Raw genomic sequence first — 18,578 nt, forward strand, 5'->3', positions numbered from 1 at the left:
GAAGGTACGGTGGGAATTGAAATGGTCGGTGATCTGTTTGTTAACTTGGCTTTCGAAGACCTTAGAAAGGCAGGGTAGGATACAACAATGTCTGTAGCAGTTTGGGTCTAGAGTGTCTCCCCCTTTTGAAGAGGGGTGACCGTGTTATCTTTCCAATCTTTTGTGATCTCAGACGATACGAAAGAGGTTGAACAGGCTAGTAATAGGGTTTGCAACCGTTTCGGCGGATAATTTTTTAGAAAGAGAGGGTCCAGGTGGTCTAGCCCTGGTGATAGGGTTCAGATTTTGCAGCTCTTTCAGAACATCAGCTATCTGGATTTGGGCGAAGGAGAAGCTGGGGAGGCTTGGGGAAGTTGCTGTGGGGGGTGCAGGGCTGTTGACAGGGGTAAGGGTAGCCAGGTGTAAAGCATGGCCAGTCGTAGAAAAATGCTTTCTCAATTCTCAATTATCGTGGATTTATCGGTGGTGATAGTGTTTCCTAGCCTCAGTGCGGTGGGCAGCTGGGAGGAGGTGCTCTTATTCTCCATGGACTTTACAGTGTCCCAGAACTTTTTTGAGTTTGCGCTACAGCATGCAAATTTCTGTTTGTAATAGCTAGCCTGTGCTTTCCTAACTGCCTGTGTATATTGGTTCCTAACTTCCCTGAAAAGTTGCATATCGCGGGGTCTATTCGATGCTAATGTAGTACGCCACAGGATTTTTTTTATGCTGACCAGGGCTGTCAGTACTGGATTGAACCAAGGGCTATATCTGTTCCTGTTTTTTTTAAAAATGTGATTGGGGCATGCTTATTTAAGATGGTGAGGAACACACTTCCTTAAAGAATAACCAGATATCCTCTACTGACGGAATGAGGTCAATATCCTTCCAGGATACCCGGGCCAGGTCGACTAGAAATCCTTGCTCGCTGAAGTGTTTTAGGGAGCGTTTGACAGTGATGAAGGGTGGTCGTTTGACCCATTACAGACACAGACAATGAGGCAGTGATCACTGTGATCCTGGTTGAAGACAGCAGAGGTGTATTTGGAGGGCAGGATGGTTAGGATGATATCTGTGAGGGTGCCTGTGTTTACGGATTTGGGGTTGTACCTGGTAGGTTCATTGATAATTCGTGTGAGATTGAGGGCATCAAGCTTAGATTGTAGGATGGCCGGGGTGTTAAGCATGTCCCAGTTCAGGTCACGCAACAGCACGAGCTCTGAAGATAGATGGGGGGGCAGTCAATTCACATATGGTTTCCAGGGCACCGCTGGGGGCAGAGGGTGGTCTATTGCAAGCTGCAACGGTGAGAGACTTTTTTCTGGAAAGGTGGATTTTAAAAGTATAATCTCATTGTTTGGCACAGACCTGGATAGTACAACAGAACTCTGCAGGCTATCTCTGCAGTAAATTGCAACTCCGCCCCCTTTGGCAGTTCTATCTTGTCAGAAAATGTTCTAGTTAGGTATGGAAATTTCAGGGTTTTTGTTGGTCTTCCTAAGCCAGGATTCAGACACGGCTAGGACATCCGGGTTGGCAGAGTGTGCTAGGGCAGTGAATTAAACAAACTTAGGGAGGAGGCTTCTAATGTTAACATGCATGAAACCAAGGCTTTTACGGTTAAAGAAGTCAACAATTAAGAGCACCTTGGGAGTAGGAGTAGAGCTAGGTACTGCAGGGCCTGGATTAACCTCTCCATCACCAGAGGAGGAGTAGTATAAGGGTACGGTTAAGTCTATAAGAACTGGTCGTCTAGTACGTTTGGAACAGAGAGTAAAAGGAGCAGGTTTCTGGGCGCGATAGAATAGGTTCAAGGCAAAATATACAGACAAAGGTATGGTAGGATGTGAATACAGTGGAGGTAAACCTATGCATTGAGTGACGATGAGAGAGATATTGTCTTTAGAAACATAATTTAAACCAAGTGAGGTCATCGCATGTGTGGGAGGTGGAGCTAAAGGGTTAGCTAAGGCGTGATGCAGAGATGAGCACACTTGGCACCATCGAGGTGCAGATGTTTACTTTCTACACAAGTTTTTTTTTCAGTTTCATCCTAAGAACAAATGGTGTGGTGATAAAATAGAAAGGAATACATTTTTGGGGGTTCTATTTAGGAAAATTGGAAAATCTTAAGTGTCACTCCAATCAAGACAGGCTCTACGAACGTTCCATTCATTTGCGATGGGCTCGCGCTTGTGTTCCAGTTTAGCCAATGTTCTTTTGTCATTTTTCAGCCTTAGGTGAATTTAGACTCGTTCTATTGTCCAGCCTACCCATAGTAATGAACGTGTACGGGTCAGATGTCGGGATTAGACAGACAGGCAGGCAGCATTTCTCAGCCAGTCGAAATCATGAATCAGCTGCCACATATACACACACACACACACACACATAAATAAATGTCAATGGAAAAAAAGTCAAATGAAACGAAGTGCAGCTAGTTTGAAGTCTTTACAGCTTCAGTCTTTGAAGTGATTGTGTTAGCTGTGTTGTTGGCTAGCTCCTCTGAACAATAGTGTCCTGACGAGAGAGCACATTTTCTATCCCGGGAAAAATCGCAACTCATTAGCCTATTGTTATTGTTATGGATGTTTCCAAATAAATGTCACTAGAAACAACTGAAACAAATGCAAATGCGGAGGTGCTCTACTGTAGCTCTGCTGTTTTTCTTTGACGTTTGACGTGACTAAGTTAGCCATAGTTAGCTGGCTAGCAAGCAGCCAGCCAACTAGCAAGCAGCCAGTATGGAAATGGAACATTTTTAAAACGAACGACAGGGTCTCGTCCATAGATGCAGAACAAAAAGACTGAACGACGGGTTGGGTCTCTGACAACCAAACCAATAGAACGAATGTCCAGCCGAATATGTTGGTAACCCGTCGTATAAAAGTGACAATGCCATCGAAGCCGTCATTTGGAGGATATATTGGCACGGTTTGCCTGTATTATCGCTTAACTGGAAACAGGTAAATGAGGGATACATAGGGAGAATCAGTTAATATACAATTGAATGGTCACTGAATGGTTTGAGCATGAAAACGATGTAAACCATATGCTATGTCTGTCTGTCTCAACCCAATTGAACACTTTTTGGAGATTCTGGAGTGGGGCTTGAGACAGTGTTTTCCAGCACCATCAAACAAATTATGGAATTTCTCTGCATCTAAGTGCTAGAGGCGTCACTGCAGACACCCTGGTTCGAATCCAAGCTGTATCACAACCGGCCGTGATTAGGAGTCCCATAGGGCGGCGCACAATTGGCCCAGCATCGTCCGGGTTTGGCCGGTGTAGGCTGGCATTGTAAATAATAATTTGTTCTTAACTGACATGTCTAGTTAAATAAAGGTTACATAAAAAAATAAATACAGTTCCAGACTCTTGTCGAATCAATGTCAAGGTGCATTGAAGCTGTTCTGGCTCGTGGTCGCCCTACGCCCTATTAAGAAACTTTGTTGGTGTTTACTTTATTTTGGCAGTTACCTGTACATTCTTGGTATACAGTCGGAAACAAAGCACTGCAAAAACATGGAAAGTTCCCTTACAAGCCAGAATGTTGAATAAAATTACATTTGAACTTACTCTGGTTGGTCCTTCTGCTGGTTGAAATTTGAGACAAAATATCCACAGGAAAGTATTATTTACCAGACTTTTTAGAGTGCCAGTATAGCCTTTGAAATTTATATCACCTGGCATATATATGCAAAACCATGTAAACACATGCGAGACTTTCGTTGGCATGAATCGTGGGCATGTACTTCCGTCTTGTGCACGTGCCCAGAACATTATGAATGGGGTGGCCAAGGTGGGGCAGAGACTCAGTTTAGGGGGGCCATAATATTTTGAACCTTAAATCGATGCAATTTTTTCCAATGTAATTATGATGGTTCAACTCTTTTTAAATGCTTCAGCTCAGGTTTGGTACGTTTCCCTTTTCAAATAAATCAATTACAAAAGTCGTGTTTGCGTTCAAGGTCAGGATGTTATGTAAGGGTATTAACATACAGCAGTAAATTCACTTAAGCGTCATCCAGAGTCTGAATTATACTGTGACAGTCGGGGGGGAGTCTTATAGGATCTATATTATTTTTTTATGGGCTTTATATTAAAGATAGTTTAAAAACCCCTGAGGTCAATGTCCCCACAGAAATATAATTAGCATAATACAACAATCCCCATAGAAATGTCTGTTTAAGCTAGATGTTTTTTTTTGTCTCAATCCACCACATCCGCCATTGTCAGACTTTCACATCAGCGGTGGAGGGTGGCAGAGTTACAGTGATGTTTGTCAGACCAGGAGACATCCCTAAAATCGGTGTTCTCACAAACGTCTAGTGTCCGAACAATTTGGCAAACAAACTATTAACGACCCCTCTATGGAACGATGAGACTCACGAATATGATAGTGTTCTCTGTTTGGCTCTACGACCCCCACAAGCTTCTAAAGTCGGTTCAGCCGATCTGCCAACTTCTGTCTGTAGCATCCGAGCAGTTTGGGCTATACACTAATATGACCCCTTCATGGAAAGGAGTTTTGCTCTAGGACACCCCCAATTCTCAAGACTCGTCTGAAGGTAGCCCAGTACCAGTAAAAAATTCAATAATGAATGGAAGTATATAGGCTATGGAAGTAGTTTAGTGACAAAAGAAAGGGAGATCAGTCCTGATCTTTCATATCTCTCAAAACAACTTCCTTATGATTTGTTTTGACTCTGTTTTTCCATTATACAGTGCATTCGGAAAGTATTCAGACCCCTTCATTTTGCCCACATTTCGTTACGTTAGTCTTATTCTGAAATTGATTATCATCTTTCCCTCGATCTTGGCTAGTCTCACAGTCCCTGCCGCTTGAAAAACATCCCCACAGCATGATGCTACCACCACCATGATTCAACTTAGGGATGCTGTTGGCCAGGTGATGAGCGGTGCCTGGTTTCTTCCAGACGTGATGCTTGTCATTCAGTTCAAAGAGTTCAATCTTGGTTTCATCAGACAAGATAATCTTGTTTTTCATGGTCTGAAAGTCCTTTGGGTGCCTTTTGGCAAACTCCAAGCTGGATGTCATGTGCCTTTTACTGAGGAGTGGCTTCCGTCTGGCCACTCTACCATAAAGGCCTGATTGGTGGAGTGCTTCTGGAAGGCTTAACCATCTCCACAGTGGAGCTCTGTCAGAGTGACCATTGGGTTCTTGGTCACCTCCCTGACCAAGGCCCTTCTCCCCGAATTGCTCAGTTTGGCCGGGTGGCCAGTTCTAGGAAAAGTCTTAGTTGTTCCACACTTCTTCTATTTAAGAATGATGGAGGCCACTGTCTTCTTGGGGACCTTCAATGCTGCAGACATTTTTTTTTGGTACCCCTTCCCATGACCTGTGTCTCGGAGCTCTTACGGACATTTCCTTCGACCTCATGGCTTGGTTTTTGCATTGACATGCACTGTCAACTATTGGACCTTATATAGACAGGTGTGTGCCTTTCCAAATCATGTCCAATCAATAAAATGCTCCACAGGTGGACTTCTATCAAGTTGTAAAAACATCTTAAGGATGATCAATGGAGACAGGATGCACCTGAGCTCAATTTCGAGTCTCATAGCAAAGGGTCTGAATATTTATGTGATTTTTTTTTTTAATTGAGCAAAAAATTCTTAACCTGTTTTTGCTTTGTCTTTATGGGGCATTGTGTGTAGATTGAGGGGGGGAAATATTGAATCCATTTTAGAATACGGCTGTAACGTAACAAAATGGGGAAAGGATCTGAATACTTTCCGAATGCACTGTAATTGTTTGATGGTATGTGAGGGCAGGAGGTCCTGTATAAACACACTCACTTCCATGACAACTTCTTTCATAACAGCAAAAAGTATGTTTGCTCTGACTTCTGCGGAGTACGCATTGCAGTAAATGCTGTACGGCCACTGCAGACGTCAGATTGACCATGCAGAGCCTTTAAGAGTTAAACCTCTAGAGCAGGAGTATTTAACTTTGGAAATGTATTACCTTTTAATGTGTCATGAACACAACCAGTCATGATGTTTTCATCTGATTGTCAAACAAATCACTTCAAAAAGTATGTTACCTGCGCACGTTCATCTTATGTGGATAGTTTTTCTTCTCAAATTTCGACCAGCTGAAGGACCAAACCCACGGACAATTGGCAGAGTAAGTTCAAATATATTTTATTTACCATTAGTGACAGACAAGGAACGTTTATGTTGTAAATGTGCGTGGCTGTGCCCTACACAATGGAATGCATTGCCACACTCGTCACAATCTATCTGCTAGCCCATTCTTAGATGAATGTTAAACATATACTGTCAATTTAATAACCTGTCTGCCGCCTAAGGAAAATGCACCGACGCTCCCGCGCAGTCCCCAAGCTTTGTCTAAACGTCAATACACCTCGCTTGCGATACGATTTTGGAAACTTAATTTTCACATTAGCAAAAACAAAAGATAAAATGACCAAACACTTTTTTTATAGGGTTAGGGTTCCCACATGGCCATATTTTCATGTTACATCGCTTGTTTACGGAGACTGAGGCAACCACCTGTTCTAATTAGCTATCGGAATTAGAGGTCGGCCGATTTATGATTTTTTCAACACCGGTTATTGGAGGACCAAAAAAAGGCAATGGCGATTAATCGGCCGTTTTTTTTATTATTGATTTATTTATTCGTAATAATGACAATTACAACAATACTGAATGAACACTTTTTTATTTTAATTTAATATAATACATCAATAAAATCAATTTAGCCTCAAATAAATAATGAAACATGTTCAATTTGGTTTAAATAATGCAAAAACCAAGTGTTGGAGAAGAAAGTAAAAGTGCAATATGTGCCATGTAAAAAAGCTAACGTTTAAGTTCCTTGCTCAGAACATGAGAAAATATGAAAGCTGGTGGTTCCTTTTAACAGGAGTCTTCAATATTCCCAGGTAAGAAGTTTTAGGTTGTAGTTATAGGAATTATAGGACAATTTCTCTCCATACGATTTATATTTCATATACTTTTGACTATTGGATGTTGTTATAGGCACTTTAGTATTGCCAGTGTAACAGTATAGCTTCCATCCTGCTCCTTGCCCCTACCTGGGCTCGAACCAGGAACACATCGATAATAGCCACCCTCGAGGCATTGTTACCCATCGCTCCACAAAAGCCGCGGCAACTACTTCAAGGTCTCAGAGCGAGTGACGTCACCGATTGAAACGCTATTAGCGCGCACCCCGCTAACTAGCTAGCCATTTCACATCGGTTACACCAGCATATTCTCGGGAGTTGATAGGTTTGAAGTCATACACAGCTCAACGCTTGAAGCACAGCGAAGAGCTGCTGGTAAACGCACGAAAGTGCTGTTTGAATGAATGCTTACGAGCCTGCTGCTGCCTACCACCGCTCAGTCAGACCGCTCTATCAAATATCAAATCATAGACTTAATTATAGCATAATAACACACAGAAATATGAGCCTTAGGTCGTTAATATGGTCAAATCCGGAAACTATTATTTTGAAAACAAAACATTTATTCTTTCAGTGAAATACGTAACCGTTCCGTATTTTATCTAACGGGTGGCATCCATAAGTCTAAATATTCCTGTTAAATTGCACAACTTTCAATGTTATGTCAGAATTACGTAAAATTCTGGCAAATTAGTTCGCAATGAACCAGGCAGCCCAAATTGTTGCATACAGTGGGGCAAAAAAGTATTTAGTCAGCCACCAATTGTGCAAGTTCTCCCACTTAAAAAGATGAGGCCTGTAATTTTCATCATAGGTACACTTACACTATGACAGACAAAATGAGAAGAAAAAAAATCCAGGAAGTCACATTGTAGGAGTTTTAAATAATTTATTTGCAAATTTTGGTGAGGTGTGTATTTTCTAGTTGTGAAATTATTTTGGTGTGATGTGAAAGTTAAGGGCTTTATGTTTCCAAATTTGTATCGCAAGTGAGCATTATAACGTTTCTAAACATTAAAACAGAGGGTCGAGATTGTAGTTCACGTGGAGCCAGCTGTGGTCCATACCTTCAGCTAAGAACCCAAGAGGGGAAGCTTTAAGCCCCCTTTTGTTGTCCAGATCTAGATGATAGACAGTTCACTAACTTGCCCAATCATTATGGCTGGTGCAAAAGTTTATGCTTGTCCATATTTCCACCCTAGCAAAAACAAACGGTTTATTTAATTGATTTGAAATAATGTTGGACCATCTATGTGATTAGTGTCTATATAAAGTTTTTTTTTTAAATTACAATATGTTGCAAAAAAAACTTCAATCCGAGGTCATGAAAAGGAAAAGCTTTCAAACATCACGTTTCATTGATTGTTACCTATACTCACTATCAACCCAGCTTTGTATAAAATAAACTACAAAAAAACATGACAATGACCCAAGGCATGACAGTCCTGCAAGATCACGCTTCTTACTTCTTTCAAATTGTTTTCCACTAGGAGAACAATTTAAATCCCCAACATGCTGAAGGAGGAGAAGAAGCAGAGACTGGTCAGGAGATAGTGAACCCTGAGAGCTATATCAAACACCCCCTCCAGAACAAGTAAGCTGACCTAGGCTACTGCTCTTTAAAAACCCTTGTTCATTACAGGCTGCTGCTCCGTGGTAAGGAAGCTTTTCCTGCAAAAGGCCTCCGGGGAGTTGTTTTCTGTAAAAGTGGTGGGTATTCATCTGATGTAAAGTACCACATAGATCCCACCTGTTTGCAGTGTTGCACAGCTGCCAATGCAAAGCACCAATTCAATCTTGTGTGTTACCACTTTGAGTTTGCGCCCCCCCAGGTCTCAGGCATGGTGAATTCACATTGGTAGTATCATGACCCAAACCTAAAGAGGTGACTTTGGCTTATGAGTGTTCATACCACCACAAGCTGAGGCTATCTGTGTGTGATTACCAACCATGCATTGCCCTTTCTTATTGCATTATTATAGTCAAGCGCAGTTGAACTGCCTAAGGATTTTACATTGAATGAATGTCACAAAGCAATGAACTGTGTCAATGTTTTCCCCATCATCCATAAGGTCCTAATTTGCTTTGAGGCTTATGGGCTATTGATTACATTTGTTTAGCATGCGTTTCATTTGCCAGTGTTTACCTTATGTAAATCCCATTTCTGTTTTGGCCCAACAGATGGTCTCTTTGGTTCTTCAAGAATGATAAGACCAAAACATGGCAGGCGAACCTCTGCCTCATCTCCACGTTTGACACTGTTGAAGATTTCTGGGCGTAAGAATCAATAAGACTGAAGTTGATCTTGTTTTGTTATGACAAGGGTTGAATTAATATGAAAAGGATGATTTGAGATTATACCAAAATTGGTCTTCATTCATCATCTTGATAGCATTCAGTTGTCAATAATACACTGCAATTGTGTATTGTACTTACGAAATTATCTTGTCATTTCAGTCTCTATAATCATATTCAGTTGTCAAGCAATCTGATATCTGGATGCGACTACTCCCTCTTTAAGGTAGGTTTGTTGCATTTCAAAAAGCAGACAAGGAACTAATTTTTATTCCATGTTACTACATAGTATCTTTGCAACTTAATTAAGAATTGTACCTGGAAGAAAGTTGTTTAGGACTGTTCAGCCATGGCCTTGTTAATGCAAGTAAAGCTGTGTCTCTCCTCTGGTGTGACAGGATGGCATTGAGCCCATGTGGGAGGATGAGCGGAACAAGCGCGGAGGGCGCTGGCTGATCACTCTCAGCAAGCAGCAGAGGAGACAAGACCTGGACCGCTTCTGGCTAGAAACCGTGAGTTTGTGTGTGTGTGGGCGGGCAGACAATTTGGAATGAAATGCAACCTTGACCTTCTCCCTGTGTGGCTGGATTAAGGAATTCTGTGATGCCACTGAAATGTTAATGTGTGGATCCATATTTTTCCTGACACTTCACCTGTCCAGCTTCTCTGCCTTGTTGGGGAGACTTTTGATGACTATAGTGACGAAGTGTGCGGAGCAGTAGTCAATATTCGCTCGAAAGGAGACAAAATCGCCATCTGGACGGCAGACTTTGACAACAGGGAAGCCATAACACACATCGGGTAAGTTAGATCAATGTGAAGTCAATGTTTGTTAGTTATCACTCCAACTTTGATCAGGACTCAGGAAAATGTGCTGACTTATAAAAAAGTGTATAGTCTTAGTATTTGTAAATTATTTTGGGCTTGGTTAAATTACTAAGATCCAATAACAAAAAGTTTGTTGCTACCACCTCCCTTCAAATATGGCCATCTGTGTGACAACAGGAGAGTGTATAAGGAGCGCTTGGGAATCCCCATGAAGATGACCATTGGCTACCAGTCACACTCTGACACCTCCACCAAGAGCGGCTCGACCACCAAAAACAAGTTTGTGGTCTGAAAATGCACCAGGTGCCTTGTCTATTACATTTTTTGGGGTCTACTACATTTCTTTGTGGGTGCATTTATTTACATAGCTACAATGACTGCGTGACACAATCTTGGAAAAACTCACGACTATATACAAAAACTTCTACAGAACTGTCCTGGACCTAAAATCAGGAAACACTTTCACAACACGAACACACTACTTTCTCTGGAAACCCCCACACACACACACACAAAGACACCTGCCATAGCCACACAGGTGAACATGCAAAACGCAAATGAATACCTTTCATAGAAATGTAAGATGTTCAGAGTGCTCTTATTAAGAAAATGATTTTGTTGATTTATTTAATGGCAGGGAATTAATTTGACATTTAAAAAGTCAACATTTCTCTGCCCTTATACAGCATTGTAATTGCTGTTATCCTTAATTATGTTACGCCATTTTAATTTATTATACCAATTTGCTTTTTAGCTATTTTTAGAGTTGTTCTGTGCTATGGCCCTAAACTTCAAGTGGATGTAATCAAGACTTTCTGATCATGTCATGAATCAATTAGTCTGTGTTAACATGATTAAAACTTTGGGTTTGCAATTCAATAGAATCTGTTTTTATATTGTGGAGTACTTTTTGCAACTTGTTATTTGTACATTTCTTGTTAGAAATGGTCTTACATTTGACTTACAAGTGATGCTTTTTTTGCAAAGTATACATTTATTAGTGATTTGTTTTCATCTTCTGCCTGCAATGGAAACAGCACTAATGATTCTTTAAAGTTATTCTGTGACTTTAATTTTTTTATTATTATTTTATTATTTTTTTATAATATTATATATAGTATGATATAATATATGCCATTTCAACCCCAGGAACCAACAGGAAATAATCTCTTTCTATGCCACTTGTAATTGCCATAGCTCTTTGGCCCCATCCATAAACAACCATCCTGTAGCCCCTAGGGACTTCATGTAGAGCTGAATCATGTATAAAGCCATAAGAAATATTATAGTAGCTACACCTACAGTACCTACAGTATATCACCGGTTGCAGCATATCATGACAGCCTACAACAATGGCAACCTATTATAACATTGTCATGTCACCAAATCAGAGCTTTCAAATACTTTCCATTTCATAAAAGTATGAGTTGCCATTATTTCAGGCATGTTTCATTCTTATTACTTACTTTTCATAACCGCTCTTCAACATTCATACAATATTTTATGAATTTGGTTATTTTATTTGCAATGCATTAATAAACTGAGTTTTACACTTGAGTTTTAAGTATTATCCAATTGCTTTACAGTGAGGGTCAGTGATTTACTCATTTGAAGTTTCATCTCTTCCCTCTTGAGGGTGCTGTGACCCCATTTTGAAGCGCAGGCAGTCATTGGAATTGGTGCTTATTTGACCAGCCGGTATGGGACCTTGATTGTCAGTTCTCCACAGACCAAAATCCACAACATAAAACTAGACCTAAAAATATATACGAGGTCCAGTGATGGCAGAAAGCCTAAAAGTCCATTGCCAAGGTTACTAATCACAAATGGGCATGGCTACAATTTAGAACATTTGTTCCCACGGTGGGTATCTTGTCCAGAGGTGTTATTTTGACATGGAGACTTATTTGACTCACATACATTACAAAGGCCAACAAAGACAAACCCACACTTTATTTCAAGGGTACCTACATAAGGAGGACTTCAAAACCCATTAGTAAACCATATACTTCATTCCAAAGCAGTACATAAACATTTCATTAATCCTAGTACTTTGGCATTACTGTCAGTTCTGCGAATATTAGCATACATGCACAAGAAAAATTTCCTTTTAAAGAGTTGAAGTATTCTATTCCATTCTGTACTTGTATTGTAGGCTATAGTGGTGAGGATGACAGCTGATCATTTTACAGAGGGTCTGGTTGGAGCTTTCATTTCACTCCCACTAGTGTGAAGATCAATGGCAAGATTTGTTATATGAGATTATGGGAATAGAAAGGATAAGAGACACACTTAAGGATTTAGTATAATGCCTTTGACTTAGACATACACATGAAACATATGGGAGATCTAATGAGCTGAAATCATCTGAGAAAATGGTTAACACATACACCGCCTACTAGTGGAATACAGGTAACTGCCAAAATAAAGGACACCCCAACATAGAGTGTCTTTAATAGGGCGTTTGGTCACCACGAGCTGCCAGAACAGCTTCAATGCGCTTTGGCATACTGTAGATTCTACAAGTGTCTGGAACTCTCTTGGAGGGATGCGATGCGACACCACCATTCTTCCACGAGAAATTCCATAATTTAGTGTTTTGTTGATGGTGGTAAAAAAACGCTGTCTGAGACGCCGCTCCAGAATCTCTGCTGACTGACACACTCACTTTAAACCCCCTATGCTCCTTTGAGACCCCTCTTTCAAATTCACTGAGATCTCTTCTTCTAGCCATGATAAGCAAAATAATGGGCAACTGGACATTTTTACCCATGATCCCTAATTCCTTAATTAACTCACCTGCTTTCAATATACTTTATCCCTCATTTACTTGTTTCCTTTGGCAGTTACCTGACGCCATAGGTAATGACTTTATAGACTCACCACATACAGTGCAATCAGAAAGTATTCAGACCTCTGGACTTTTTCCACATTTATTCTATGTTACAGCCTTCTTCATAAGTTGTTTTTCCCCTCATCAATCTACATACAGTGCGCCATAATGACAAAGCAAAACGTTTTTTTGTGATTTATATTTAAATTAAAAAACTGAGACATATTTACATAAGTAATCAGACCCTTTACTCAGTACTTTGTTGAAACACCTTTGGCAGCGATTACAGCCTCGAGTCTTCTTGGGTATGACGCTACAAGCTTGGCACACCTGTATTTGTAGTGTTTCTCCTGTTCTTCTCTGCAGATCTTCTCAATCTATATCAGGTTGGAGGTGCAACGTCGTTGCACAGCTATTTTCAGGTCTCTCCGGAGATGATAGATTGGGTTCAAGTTTAGGCTCTGGCTGGGCCACTCAAGGACATTCAGAGACTTGTCCCAAAGCCACTTCTGCGTTGTCTTGGCTGTGTGCTTAGGGTCATTGTCCTGTTGGAAGGTGAACCTTCACCCAGTCTGAGGTCATGAGCGCTCTGGAGCAGGTTTTTATCAAGGATCTCTCTCTGTACTTTGTTCCGTTTATCTTTCCCTCGATCCTGACTAGTCTCCCAGTCCTTGCTGCTGAAAAACATCCCCACAGCATGATGCTGCCACCACCATTCTTCACCATAGGGATGGTGCTAGGTTTCCTCCAGATGTGATGTTTGGCATTCAGTCTAAATAATTCATTATTGGTTTCATCAGGCCAGAGAATCTTGTTTCTCATGCTCTGAGAGTCCATTAGATGCCTTTTTGGCAAACTAAGTGGGCTTTCATGTGCCTTTTACTGATGAGTGGCTTCCATCTGGCCACTCTACCATAAAGGCCTGATTGGTGGAGTGCTGCAGAGATGGTTGTCCTTCTGGAAGGTTCCCACATCTCCACAGAGGAGGAACTCTGGAGCTCTGTCAGAGTGACCATTGGGTTCTTGGTCACCTCCCTGACCAAGGCCCTTCTCCCCAAATTGCTCAGTTTGGCCGGGCGGCCAGCTCTAGGAAGAGTCTTGGTGGTTCCAAACTTCTTCCATTTAAGAATGATGGAGGCCACTGTTTTCTTGGGTACCGTTTGCCAGAGCTGTGAATCGATACAATCTTAGCGCTCTACCGACAATTTCTTCCACCTCGTGGCTTGGTTTTTGCTCTGACATGCACTGTCAACTGTGGGACCTTGTATAGACAGGTGTGTGCCTTTCCAAATCATGTCCAATCAATTGAATTTACTACAGGTGGACTCCAATCAAGTTGTAGAAACATCTCAAGGATGATCAATGGAAACAGGATGCACCTGAGCTCAATATCTAGTCTCATAGCAAAGGGTCTGAATTGTTATGTAAATAAGGTATTTTATTTGTTTTTGTTTTTATACATTTGCAAAAAATTCTAAAAACCTGTTTTCACTTTGTAATTTATAGGGTATTGTGGGTAGATTTATGATGGGGGGAAAATAATTGTATCAATTTTAGAATAAGGCTGTAACGATGTGGAAAAAAGTTGAGAGGTCTGAATACTTTCCAAATGCCCTGTACATGTGTGCATACAGAGCTCCTAGCCTATCCTCCACAAGACCACGATTCCTCAAAGGAAGTAAATGACTAACATACATCCCCAGAGATAGGTCTATACATTTCTTTATTTTTTGTATTGATCCACACAGTTTTCAATTCACCAGGCTACTAAATAACAGACTGTTTCCATTTAATCTTTCATGCCAACTGGCAGCACAATGGGCAGACAGGTGACAATGGAAATATACTATATCCAATTGGTAGAGGCAGGTGTATGGCTCTGGGTAGAGGGTGCTGAGCCAAAATAGTAGAAGTGTGGGGGAGAATACCTAACATCTGCAAAGCAATTACATCTTAATGGGGACTATCGGGATTAGAGCCCACCATTTAGGTTTATGAGAATAATTACTAGACTGCAACACTAGTTCACTGTGGGTAATACCAGAACTGTGATAGCTCAGTTGGTTTGAGCATGGGGCTGGCAACACCAGGGCAGTGTTCAGTAATGTAATTGTATGGATGATTTTTGCTCTGACTTGATTAAAGCTGGATATAATTATATTGCTTATTATGTTGTGGCATGAATGTTATTTTATGGAACTGTACATTGTTGTTGAACTGCTAATTGAAGACCTGCATTGGTATTGTATGCTATGTATAAAATTGCAAATCAGTAGGGATAAAATGTTTACTTGATTAAAAATATATATATTTAAATGTAATTACTGAACAGAATTTAGGTTATACATGCATGATTTTCCTGAATTATAGAATAGCTTAGATGGTGTATTTTTTTTTAATGCTTCCTTCACAAGGCAGCATGGATGTCATGTCATAGTTCTGCCATTTCCTTAAGTCTAGGGCAGTGGGGTGTTGCATCTATTTTGGTCTCCCTTTTCAACCCTCCGTATCAGCTGGCTCAGAGGGAGGCAGCGAAGTCAGTCTGTCACCTCAGGGAGAAGCAGAGAGCTAGTTACAGTAAGGTAGCTAACCCACAGAGAAGCTCAAGCCACATGTACAGTTGAAGTCGGAAGTTGACATACACTTAGGTTGGAGTCATTAAAACTTGTTTTTCAACCACTCCACAAATGTCTTGTTAACAAATTATAGTTTTGGCAAGTCTGTTGTGTCATGCACAAAGTAGATGTCCTAAATAATTTTTCCGACAATTGTTTACAGACAAATTATTTCACTTATAATTCACTGTATCTCAATTCCAGTGGGTCAGATGTTTACATACACTAAGTTGACTGCCTTTAAACAGCTTGGAAAATTCCAGAAAATTATGTCATGGCTTTAGAAGCTTCTGATAGGCTAATTGACATCATTTGAGTCAATTGGAGTTGTACCTGTGGATGTATTTCAAAGCCTACCTTCAAACTCTGTGCCTCTTTGCTTGACATCATGGGAAAATCAAAAGAAATCAGCAAAGACCTCAGAAAAAAAAATGTAGACCTCCACAAGTCTGGTTCATCCTTGGGAGCAATTTCCAAATTCCTGAAGGTACCACGTTCATCTGTACAACAATGGTACGCAAGTATAAACACCATGGGACCACGCAGCCATCATACCGGTCAGGAAGGAGATGCGTTCTGTCTCCTAGAGATGAACGCACTTTGGTGCGAAAAGTGCAAATCAATCCCAGAACAACAGCAAAGGACCTTGTGAAGATGCTGGAGGAAACCGGTACAAAAGTATCTATATCCACAGTAAAACGAGTCCTATATCGACATAACCTGAAAGGCTGCTCAGCAAGGAAGAAGCCACTGCTCCAAAACCGCCATAAAAAAAGCCAGACTACGGTTTGCAACTGCACATCGTTATGTTTGGAGGAAAAAGGGGGAGGCTTGCAAGCCGAAGAACACCATCCCAACCGTGATGCACGGGGATGGCAGCATCATGTTGTGGGGGTGCTTTGCTGCAGGCGGTGCTTTGCTGCAGGAGGTATTGTTGCGCTTCACAAAATAGATGGCATTATGAGGAAGGAAACTGATGTGGCTATGTTGAAGCACCATCTCAAGTTAAAGCTTGGTCTCAAATGGGTCTTCCAAATGGACAATGACCCCAAGCATACTTCCAAAGTTGTGTCAAAATGGCTTAAGGACAACAAAATCAAGGTATTGGAGTGGCCATCACAAAGCCCTGACCTCAATTCTATAGATCATTTGTGGGCAGAACTTAAAAGCGTGTGCGAGCAAGGAGGCCTATAAACCTGACTCAGTTACAGAAATAAAATAAAAAAGGAATAAAAGCTTAAACAAGTCATTCTCACTTCTATTATTCTGACATTTCACATTCTTTAAATAAAATGGTGATCCCAACTGACCTAAGACAGGGAATTTGTACTAGGATTAAATGTCAGGAATTGTGAAAAACTGAGTTTAAATGTTTTTGGCTAAGGTGTATTTAAACTTCCGACTTCAACTGTACATGCTAATGAAGCAAACTGAATCAATAGCACACTCCTCTCTTACCTACTCCCTCTATTACCACAGCAATCATGACTCGTCTTTGTACTGCGAAAATACCAGTCAAATGTCCCCAGAGATATAGTTAGAGGAGGGTGTCAGAGAAAGTAGAAAATAACGAGAAATTGAATGGAAGAGCGCAAGCTGGGAAGGGGTGAAAGGGATAGCCAGGGAGAGGAGTAAAAAACCTGTTTGAGCAGATGTCAGAGAGAAGCTAAGAGAGAGTGAGGCTATGTAAGAGGGAGGTGAGGAGTAAAAGCCCTACTGTAGGTTTTTATTCACCCATTCAGAGCGCAAAGGTAAGGCTGCTCACAGGTGATGTGCAAGAGTAGAGTGAAGAGGGGGGAGGATCAGTAGAGCGAGGGGGATAACTGAACCGCTGCCACTTTTCAACAAAGGAGCTCACACTAGTGAAGAGCCTCTCTCAGCCTCATCTCAGTTCATCTCCCCAGATTCGCCTGCCTGGTCCAGTGTCATACAGGGCTTTCGAGATGCTTCGTTAGAACAGTGGGAGGCAGGAGTGCGAATGTGGGGATGAAATGCGCAGTAATCAAAGAGAGAGGGAGATAAAAGGATATTGTTTCAATGAAGGGCAGATTGGAAGGGACACACAGAGGATTGAGCGGGCACTCCGAGGCAGTGTGTGTGTGTGCGTTAGATTGTGTGTGCGTGTAAGTGTCAGCTTGGCTGCATGCCCCATCTGTGAGCTAATCTGGAATATGGATTTTGAAATGAGGAGCAGCACTTTAAGGTAAGAATCGAGACACCTCAAACTATAGCTGTCACTGAGAATATGCTATATTATTAAGGAAATGTATTTTTTTTCCAGAGGGGCGAAATCTTACCAACTGCACTTGTTTCAAATCTGTAACTGACATTTCTAACATAGGGAAGATTTCACTGGCATGACCCTTCAAAGTCTGTTTTCTCTTGCGCATACTGTATAGGCAGTAGTAGAGAGTAGTAGATTTCATCATTCTCTTGTTTGAAAACCCCCTGAAAAGGCGTAGTCTTATTCTGTTGTGGATGGGGAATGTGGATGAGTAATATAGGGGGGAGAGGAAACTGGGTGAATTGAAATTAGTCGATGAGGTGGAGGCTGTGTGAGATTATCAGTGAGTGAGGAGTGTGGATGAGGTTGAACGAGCGGATAGCTCTGTGGATGAGGTGAGTTTTGTGGTAGTGTATGTATATGCGCGTGTGATAGTGGGGGATACAATTGAAAATTAAATGAATGGATAAAGTGTGCTTAAGGTTGACGACATGACTGAGGTCTGTGGATGAGATGAATGGAACTGGGATGACTTATGTAGATGTGTACTGCATTGTTGAGAAACATGATGAAACACGTCATGGATGAGAACTGCAGAAGAGGTGAACTGAATGGATGAGACTTATAGATCAGGGACTTGTCGTTTATCTATTGAGCTGTACTGACAAGGTGAGCTGAGGGTATGTATTTCTTCCAAGTGGATGAGCACACTTTTGTAGGCTTGTGGATAAGGTAAGATATTGTGGACGTAGCCCTGCGGATGAGTGCTCGCGAAACCAATAACTTTTATACACATCTCCCCTGACCTTCAACATGAGGTGTCCATCTGAATTATAAATGCACTA

The 18,578-nt window shown here is 41.2% G+C and overlaps 2 protein-coding genes across 3 annotated transcripts in view; both read left to right on the forward strand.

Annotated features, from left to right (window-relative positions):
- Nucleotides 1-11,618, forward strand: part of LOC112232911 (eukaryotic translation initiation factor 4E-like) — a 19,135-nt gene extending 7,517 nt beyond the window's left edge. The window contains exons 2-7 of the mRNA XM_024400205.2: nucleotides 8,429-8,532; nucleotides 9,120-9,215; nucleotides 9,396-9,459; nucleotides 9,632-9,745; nucleotides 9,895-10,034; nucleotides 10,239-11,618. Coding sequence (XP_024255973.1) covers nucleotides 8,429-8,532; nucleotides 9,120-9,215; nucleotides 9,396-9,459; nucleotides 9,632-9,745; nucleotides 9,895-10,034; nucleotides 10,239-10,353 — 633 coding nt within the window. The 3' untranslated portion in view covers nucleotides 10,354-11,618. The remainder of the gene's footprint in view (nucleotides 1-8,428; nucleotides 8,533-9,119; nucleotides 9,216-9,395; nucleotides 9,460-9,631; nucleotides 9,746-9,894; nucleotides 10,035-10,238) is intronic.
- Nucleotides 11,619-17,015: 5,397 nt separating this feature from the next.
- The window catches only part of LOC112246857 (leucine-rich repeat and immunoglobulin-like domain-containing nogo receptor-interacting protein 2), a 32,102-nt gene continuing 30,539 nt past the window's right edge, over nucleotides 17,016-18,578 (forward strand). Inside the window, exon 1 of one of the 2 annotated variants that reach the window (XM_024415429.2) lies at nucleotides 17,016-17,712. The gene's annotated coding sequence lies outside the window, so the exon portion shown is untranslated. Of the gene's footprint in view, nucleotides 17,713-17,977; nucleotides 18,129-18,578 lie in introns of those variants that run through there. The other variant, XM_024415431.2, reaches the window with a different exon arrangement.

The sequence above is a fragment of the Oncorhynchus tshawytscha genome, linkage group LG08, assembly GCF_018296145.1.
Source record: "Oncorhynchus tshawytscha isolate Ot180627B linkage group LG08, Otsh_v2.0, whole genome shotgun sequence".
NCBI classification, from domain to species: domain Eukaryota; kingdom Metazoa; phylum Chordata; class Actinopteri; order Salmoniformes; family Salmonidae; genus Oncorhynchus; species Oncorhynchus tshawytscha.